The sequence below is a fragment of the Lipomyces chichibuensis genome (assembly GCF_038497645.1).
Source record: "Lipomyces chichibuensis strain CBS 12929 unplaced genomic scaffold V1513scaffold_54, whole genome shotgun sequence".
NCBI classification, from domain to species: Eukaryota; Fungi; Ascomycota; class Lipomycetes; order Lipomycetales; family Lipomycetaceae; genus Lipomyces; species Lipomyces chichibuensis.
In genome coordinates, this window is record NW_027117506.1 from 62,403 (window position 1) to 71,369 (window position 8,967).

At 46.8% G+C, this 8,967-nt stretch overlaps 4 protein-coding genes across 4 annotated transcripts; all 4 read left to right on the forward strand.

Annotated features, from left to right (window-relative positions):
- Positions 1-563: 563 nt before the first annotated feature.
- V1513DRAFT_385279 (globin-like protein) lies at positions 564-1,763 on the forward strand (the record flags this gene model as incomplete). The annotated part of the gene is made up of 5 exons (XM_066895206.1): positions 564-904; positions 962-1,226; positions 1,335-1,388; positions 1,440-1,478; positions 1,548-1,763. 5 exons carry the CDS (start codon positions 564-566, stop codon positions 1,761-1,763), a joined length of 915 nt encoding a protein of 304 aa, XP_066750989.1.
- Positions 1,764-2,370: 607 nt separating this feature from the next.
- On the forward strand, positions 2,371-5,432 carry V1513DRAFT_385282 (uncharacterized protein; the record flags this gene model as incomplete). Its single annotated transcript, XM_066895208.1, has 4 exons — positions 2,371-2,424; positions 2,485-2,510; positions 2,563-3,775; positions 3,828-5,432. 4 exons carry the CDS (start codon positions 2,371-2,373, stop codon positions 5,430-5,432), a joined length of 2,898 nt encoding a protein of 965 aa, XP_066750990.1.
- Positions 5,433-6,475: 1,043 nt separating this feature from the next.
- V1513DRAFT_453129 (uncharacterized protein) lies at positions 6,476-8,059 on the forward strand. The gene has a single exon (XM_066899207.1). The coding sequence runs from the start codon at positions 6,640-6,642 to the stop codon at positions 7,756-7,758; it is 1,119 nt and encodes a 372-aa protein (XP_066750991.1). The 5' UTR covers positions 6,476-6,639; the 3' UTR covers positions 7,759-8,059.
- Positions 8,060-8,566: 507 nt separating this feature from the next.
- V1513DRAFT_263172 (uncharacterized protein) lies at positions 8,567-8,967 on the forward strand (the record flags this gene model as incomplete). The annotated part of the gene is made up of 1 exon (XM_066894516.1): positions 8,567-8,967. A coding segment is annotated over exon 1 (232 nt), but the record flags the coding sequence as incomplete, so codon positions are not given.

Consider the following 8,967-nt stretch of genomic DNA (forward strand, 5'->3'; position numbering starts at 1 on the left):
TTCAACTTTCACTAACGAGATTGTAGTAGTAATTCCTCACTAATCAAACGAGTCGAAGTTACCAAAGAACGGAAGTAAGGGGTAGAGACTAATCTCCATCCCTGCATTCAACAGGCTCCGCACTCAGACCACTTCGCCTACACGACCCACCTTTTTTGACATGCGCCTGCAAAATATCCAGTCATGAGCACAGTGCCGTCGATCTAAGGATCCATAGCTAATAAGTTTTCCTCTTTTGGCAGTGCTACATGCAACGCAAAAGCTCTGTGCCAACAACTTCAGAACACGAACTGCGCTCAACCAATTATAGATAAGCAAATCATCTGCGCTGTGGTTGTCATTGAGTGCGAAAAAACAATATATCGTATGATTTGCGCGGGGAGGCTATCAATATGTGCAAATTCTGTGGGCTGGTCTCATCGAATTTTATCTCTGCACCTCCCTGAGCTTGGACCGCATCCACAACGACTGCTCGCATATATAAATGTATACCACCCATTTCCTACTCCACTCGGCACTATACTTACTAATCGTTCAACTGGGCATTCATATAGAATACCGCTATGGTTAGCCTCTTCCGTATGTTCAGTTCAAAGGCCAAGACCTCCAAAAAGACCCCGACAGGTCCTGCAAAGTCCCAGCAGGCTCTCCAGGCCCGTCAGCCGACCATTTCCACTATTCCCCCTCCATCGCGACAAGCCCTTCCTGTATCTCCGTCTGCAAGCACTTTCACACGAAGCTCGTCCTCCACAACTACGTCCTCCCGCTCTGCAGCGGGCTCGGATGCATCCACCCCTGCCACATCAGTCACATCACCGGCTGTCCAAAGGCGTCCTGCTTTCAAGGACATCAAAATCCATCTTACGCCTGAGGATGCTGCAGCTGTCAAAAAGTCATGGAAAGAGTGAATTATCCGCCATGTTCGTGCTAGAGATTGGAATCAATTCTAACGTCTATCCAGAACCATCGGCCTATCCCCGGCAAACGCTGTAGCTGCCAGTTCCGGTTCGCCAGCAAGTTTGTTTTGCAATCAATTCTATCAGAACCTTTTTGCTGTTCGCCCAGATCTCGAGTTCATGTTCCCCGACATCGGTCGGCAATCTGCGGCCCTCTCTGGCGTGTTCCAGGCTGCGCTGGCCATGCTCGAGAGCATTGAGGCGCTTGATGAGATTCTGCTGCGGATGGGACGCCGCCACGCTTTTGTCATGGGCATCGAACCCGAGCACGTAAGTAAAGGATGCTTGTTTTGTTTGCCTTTGTATCACAATATGCCTCTGTTTTTATCCGACTGCTCGTTGAATATCTAAAGGCTAATGCTAACGTGAGATGTATAGTTCGAGCTCCTGGGCGTAGTGTTCATTCAGACCATGCGGGATCGGTTGGGCGAGGTAGGTTTAGAGATTTCGTTCTCATTTCTTCACATACTAAATGCAGCCTAGAACTTTACACCGCAGATTGAGACCACTTGGGTCAAGATTGTAAGGATAATCGCATATTACTTAGTGTCGAGTTTGACAGCAACATATCTAATATGTTTTAATAACTAGTACTCCTACCTGGCCAGCAAGATGATTGCGGCAGGGGTTGACGAGACCGAGGCGTCAACGTTGGTCCCTTCCCCGGCTGAGATTGTGCCTACGCCGGCACTAGCCACGGCCAAGAGAACTTTGAACCAGCAGCGGACCTTAAGAACAGAGCCACTGGTCCGCAAAAACAGCACAGGTGGAAGTGGAAGCTCGTATGCTATCATGTATTGTATTTGATCAATAATCGTCTTTTTTATGTTGTTGCTTCTGCAGGCGCTATCGGATAAAATTGGTGTGTGCTATTTACTGATGCTCGGATTGGCTTACTTGGTTATATTATGCTCTTTCGGTATAGATTTAGTGGAAACGACTCTCTGAATATATGTATTATATATATCTATATACATATATAATTGTGTGTAGCCCTAGTAGTTGGCTAATCGTTATATATATCGATGGGTTGGTACTCCGTATATATCTATAGCAGGGCAAGGGGAGTGAGATGAGCACGAGCTGTTTTGAAATTAGCTCAGTGCCCCTGGATTATGCGGCGCTACTTGGCGGTGTCTACGAATAGTAAGCGACACAAATAATTACAACGTGCAGTCTACTGGTAGTGACAATTTGGCCGCAAATGGAAATTTATACTGACACACTTTCGATGGGGCCGTTTTAGGTCCGAGGGACCCGAGGGGGGGTCCCTGTTGCTGCCGCGTCGACCCTGGCAGGACATCAATATCTATCTCCTCCTTCGCCTTTCCCCGTCCCCACAATTGTTGGACCTTATGACTGCCTTCTGCAGACCTGGACTCAACTACTACGCTCATTTATTTCAATCCGTGACATGAATATATTAAGTATACGTGACAACTCAGCGGACAAGAGCCAGCTCCTCTTGGTGAGTATAGGAATAATGATTGACCTTGGCGAGCTATGTCTAACATCTGCTCATTACTAGGAACTTCTCAAGAATTCATTTGTCTCGTATGTCTTACTATCCAGCGGCTCTAATCGGCGTCACTAACATAAAATACAGTGCAAAATTTACCGGCAAATCAGTATGGGTCGGTCTGCTGACTTCGTTCGGATCCGCCGCAGTTGTGTTCGTTCTCTTTTGCATCCTGCGGCCGCGAAACACAGTTATTTACGCTCCCAAGACGCGTCTGAGCAGAGCGTCGGATTCAATGTCGAGTAAGTCAACCGTATCGCCTCCCCAATTGCCGTCTGGAATATTTGGATGGATGCGTCAGATCAACACACTTTCCGAACACCAGCTCGTGGATATAATGGGACTTGATATGGTCATTTACCTCAAGTTCATGCACATGTGCACATATATTTTCCTTTGCATGTCGTTTTTAGGGATTGCAGTTGCCATTCCCATAAATGTCACATTTTCACTCCGTTCCCCGGATGTGTCGGCAGCATCAGCATCGGATGCCTTCTTACTGATGACGCCGACGTTGGTGTCGGGGAAGCCTATGATCGCGCACGTGGTGCTGGCGTATATCTTTGACGCCATTGTGTGCTTCTTTCTGTGGCGGACGTATGGCCAAATTTTGCATCTTCGCCGACGTTTTTTGGCTTCCACAGAGTACCAACAATCCTTGTACGCTAGGTCAGTCATGGTCACCGAGATTGCGAAGAAGCATCGGTCAAACAACGGGCTAGCTACGATCTTAATGTCTGCAAAGGAATCGCGTAAGGTCGACCAGGTGTCTATTGGCAGGAATGTCACTGGTCTCGGCCGCTTGGTTGCAAAACGCGAGAAACTCGTGCTAAAGTTGGAAACAATTTTAGCAAAGTACCTGAAGCATCCTGACAATATGCCCATGTCCCGACCAATGTGTTATCCGGACAAAAGTGATCGAAACCCGTCGGCTGGGAAGGTCGATGCAATTGACTACCTAATCAGGCGTATTCAAGATATGGAAGCAAAAATAGTGTCGGCGCGAAAGAATATCGATAGTCGGAAGGAGATGCCGTATGGTTTTGCGTCGTATCCCACGACTGCAGATGCAGATATGGTTACCCGAGCGAATGTGTCTAACAACGTCCTTGGATCCGCGCGAATACATCCTGCCCCGCCAAGAGAAGATATTCTCTGGGATAACATAGAACTAACACGTCCTGAGCGTCTACAGAAGCAACACACCGGAAATCTATTATTTTTCGTTCTCTGCGTCTCGTGGATAGTGCCTAATGCGTTTATTGGCACATTCTTGTCTCAAATTTCAAGAATCGGTGTGGTGAGTCTGTTCCTAATACTAGCTACGATACTTGACCTGATTGACGAATTAGTTCTGGGACTCGTTTGGAAGATACATGGATAGGCATCCAAGCTTGTTCTCATTTATCCAAGGTTTCATATCTCCGGCGGTCACTTCCGCAATTTTCCTTATTCTTCCCGTTATCATGCGTCGCATGTCCGCCTGGCAAGGTGCCTTGACCAAATCTCACAGAGAACGAAACACACTTCACAAGTTATATATCTTCTTCATATTTAATAACTTGTTTATTTTCACAATATTCGGTGTGGCCTGGTCCGCAGTTACACAACTGATCGAACTATCGCAGTCCGGAACGTCGATGAGTGCGAAGGAAATATTCAACACTCTTGATCTCGGGAAGCAGGTCTCTAACTCGATTATCGGCGTATCGTCTTTCTGGGTCATGTACATTATTCGTGTCAATTTTGGTTCGGTCCTGGATCTAATTCAAGTGTCTGGCCTTATCGTCCGTTCGTTTGCTCGCAAGTTCCTCGCACCTACTCCGAGACAAATGATTCGGTGGACTGCTCCTCCTGCTTTTGAGTATGCCTCGTACTATAATTGGCTATTGTTTTATGTCACTATCGCCTTATCTTTCACAACCATTCAGCCTCTTGTGCTCCTAGTCACAGCATTTTACTTCATTCTCGACTCGTTCTTGAAGCGGTATTCTTTTCTCTACGTATTCGTCACAAAGGTAGAGAGCGGCGGCGCTTTCTGGCCCGATTTGTTCAACCGCGTGCTATTTGCTTGTTCGTTGGGAAATCTAGTCATGTTTCTCGTCACGTGGACTCAAGGCGGCTGGCACGTTGCAGTCGGTATGGTACCTCTTTTCCCTGCCGTCCTGGCATTCAAGATATTTACCTCGCAAACGTTCGATAAAGCGCTGAAATACAACACGGAGGACTTGGAGGTTGATGAGCTGCAAACGTGGCGCACGGGAAAGGCAGCCAATGACAACGACTTGCGCGTTGAATTTGGAAATCCGTCGTTGTATAGACGGCTGATCGTGCCGATGGTCAAGCAGACAGCTGAGCCGTTCCTGTCGGATATTTACCGCGGAAGATCGTTTGGCGAGGAATATAATAGCACGCGAATAACGATGGCGGATGGTGCCTTTGAGATTGTGGATGACACTCAGCTTGATATTGTCAAATTCGCAGCAGACCCCAATTTTGAACCATCCGACAAGCCTGATGCATCCGCTGTAGTGAAATCCGAGCAAGAGCCCGAGCATCGGCCATTGGAAACCATTCATCCTAATTCGTTTGCGGTGCGAAAGCCGGCCTCGGTTCGAATAGATTCGTTGCCAGTGTCTGAGAGCACCCTAGCTCAGGGACCGTTCATGACACCCGGTGTTCGGAATTTGACGTTCCCGACAGAATACGAGGCGACAAATTATGACACTCTCCCTGAGTTCTCGTCACGCGAATCTGCAACTAGCTTCATTCGTACACCTCCAGACGAGGAGGCGTACGCGAATCCGTACCAGACAGCCGAGGATGACTGCGTGGTTGGCAGTTCATTCCCGACAACAGCGGGCAATGTCGAGACGGGAATACCAGACTGGGCAAGACGTTCGACACGTGGTAGACGAGGAGACAGGGATGAGCGTGAGCACGGGTTGCTAAGGTAATTGGGGGGGCGGAGCCAAGTATGCAGTTGAACTTAGGACTTTGGTATCATATATATATGTATAGACAGATTTGGGCTTGGGATCTTGGGCTACCCTTGCGAGATTGTGCATATTTCTGCATTCAATTGTTGTAGCAAGTCAGCATGCTAAACATTGACTAAAACAAAATGATGCGATTATCAGCCGGGTTCATTGGGTATCGCATTCCATTTCTCGCATTCCATTTTTCCATTATAAGACTGCAGTACCCTAACCGCGAATTGGGGAGTGGTTTGTACAAAAGCGACCTTTTTAATGTTATTATCAGTTGCGGCCATACCAAGAAGAAAACACAGTTCCCCGTCCGATCAACACCAGTTAAATTTCTTTGGGCCTACTTAGTACTGCGGTGGGAGACCACGCTGGAATCGTAGGTGCTGCAATTTTTTAATGGCAGTTGCGTTAAGTCAGTGTAATATTTTTGGCGCTGGAGATCTGATTAACAACGTAACCTAATGGTTTGTAATAAACTATCCTGATTGCCAAAGAGTCTAAGAGGCGATTCATTATTAAATTCTGCACCCCGATCCCCTCGTTACAGAGAACGTCACTCTTGGTTTCGCGAACATATTTTACTGACCAGAAACCAAAAAAACAATAAAATAATGGCAATTTGACGAACTCAAGTGCTCTGATCGATGGACGGCAGATGCTGTTTGATATACGAGTTGTCGAAGTTGTGTTTGTGAGGTCGAAGATTATACATGCGGAGCTTGCCGGCTTGCAGCAGTCCCATTTGATTCATTATAATTATATTGTTCCGCCCAATCGGCTGTCGGAAAGGAACAAAGCGGCGATCACACAATACCTTTCAAGCAAAAAGTATATTAACAGGGCAGTAATGTTTCACGTATAAGGGGTTATATGCATATTTGTTGCAGCAGAAAAAGCATATACATCAGTATTCATGGCTTTGGTAACTGAGTCGGCCAGTCGGCGAGTCGGCAGTAAGATAAGCCGACGCATATGCCTGCTTCGGCTAAAAAAAATTCTAAACCCTCGAAGCTCGATTATCGAGGCCTTGCTGACCGCTCCGGAAGCCAGTGTCAAAAACAGAAATAAATAGTGCAGCTGGCTCCTTACTGCTGATAATGCCTGTGCTAATTTATACGACTCAGTTTACTACGCACACAGAGCAACTTACTCGATAGCGCAGTCAGAAGGTGAAATGCTTGTTTCTCGACCCGCCCCCGCCCTTTTTGGCGATTATCCTCTCCGGAAGGACGACATAGCTGGTTCTGTCATCTGCATCGTCTGCTTCTTCGTCCTTGCGGTCACAAATATGACCATCTACCGCCGGAATCTTGCTCGTGGGCATAAGTTTGTCCCGTCAGGTGCCATGTTCGGTCTCTGCATGGCACGAATCGTCACGTTTTCCATGAGACTGGCCTACACGACACATCCATCCAATGTCAATGTCACAATCGCGGCCAGCGTTTTCATTGCTGCGGGCGTTATTATCCTTTTCATCCTGAACATACTGTTCTCTCAACGCGTATTTACCGCACAACATCCATCACGGGCATATGTCGGCTCCTTGTTTTATAACGTCATGAGGATGTACTATATAAGCATCATTGTTTTCTTGATAGTTCTCGTCACATCCACTGGTGTGTACTATCATACTAACGCGACAGTCATGAAAGGGATCGCGCATTTTCGCAAAGCTGCCATGGTATACTTCACCATTGCAGCTTTTATGCCAATCCCAATCATCACCGCCGCGTACGCTATCCCTCAGTCAGAGCAAGACAAGACGTGGCCAGTCCACTATGCGCATTGGATAGCGAAGTACTCAGGTTTATACAGTCCAGATCCACGAAGCATGCCGTCAGCCACTGAATTTTATTCTGAAGTACACGAAGGAGACACTAGGACTCCAGTGCATGTTATTCCACCATCTGACCGCGGCGCACGAGAAGTGTCTCTTGCTCTTATCATCGCTCCGTCTGTCGTTCTTACATTTGCTACTGCGGTCCGTACTGTGAGTAGCTTTCGGTCTGCAGAGGAGATTTTCAAGCCGTGGTACGATTACCGAGTGACGATGTACCTCTGTATCGCTCTCGCGGAACTTTCAGTTGAGATTGCCTGGATTCTCGGCAGAGTTGACTTGCGATTTTATATTCCCGACAACGACAAGCAATGGAAAAAGTTAGCGGCAGCGGCAGACAATGAAAAAATCCGAGCCATAGACTTGGACGTCGACGAAGAAACCGAGGTTGAGTTGGAAAGAGCAAATCGATCTGTCGGTGAAGTGGAGGTTGGCGGCAAAAATCCTCAGGGTTAGTGGAGAACTTTTTTGGAATCTATTGATATTTGCCATTGGATTGGAAGCATAGATCATATTGTAAGTAGCTTTTGTAGGGACTCAAATTCTGTTATAAAAGGAAAGTCCCCGGCTTCAATGTGGTCCCGGGCAGTTTTTTGCTTGAAGTCAGTTTTAAATTATATGCATTATATTTATCTGGCGCGGTAACGAGGAAAAACGAATCAAAAATTTATGGAAGCCAGCTTATTACTACCCTGCCGTGGACCGACCAAAGAAGGAAGGAAGTGAAAAACAGACCATATTCTTCATGTCACCTAGCGTCTGCCAATTTAACACAATTGCCCCCATGCCACCACCCCGAAGAAAACACAGTTTCCCGTCTGGGTTAAGCTTCTTTGGGCTTACTTACTACTGCATTAAGAACACTGAATCGTGGGTGCCGCAAGTTTTTTATTTGATGCTCATACTGGTGGCTTGCATTGTGTTATCCATAATTACCCAAACCAAAATATAAAATCAACCACCAGCATCCCATTCTCTACTGCGAAATATGCTTCACAGCTGCCTCTTGTATAGTCACTGACTCACACACTTAAAAACAAAAAAAGTGGCCACTAAAAAAAAGTAAATTGCAGCACCTACGATTCCAGCGTGGTCTCCCACCGCAGTACTAAGTAGGCCCAAAGAAGTTTAACTGGTGTTGATCGGACGGGGAACTGTGTTTTCTTCTTGGTATGGCCGCAACTGATAATAAAATCTGGGCAGGTTGGTGACATTCTGATTAAGGCTCTGTTTGGATTACCGTCACTTATTTCTCACTTATTCCCCAATTATTCCCCACTTATTATTCGCTGAAACCACCCTAATTTTTCAATTATTTGTCACGTGAAATTCTCAGGGTTAGGTGTGACGCGGGCAACAATACATTTGCCTCGCCCTCGCGTAGACGCGTAGACGCGTTTCACATTCATTCGTATATTTCTCACATAAAAGCTATGACGAACACCGACAACCATAACGACATTGGTCGACTGAAGTGGACCGATGAGATGCATGAGGCACTTCTGGAAAAACTATATGAGCACTTCCGACTTGGCAAGCAGACTGATGGAGGAGGGTTCAAGGCAGACGTGTGGACTCAGACTGTTGAAGCTGTGAGGAGGGTCTACAACGGTGATGGGGTGGTAGAGGACTCCTCTTGCCGAAACAAATGGACGTGGTTCAAGG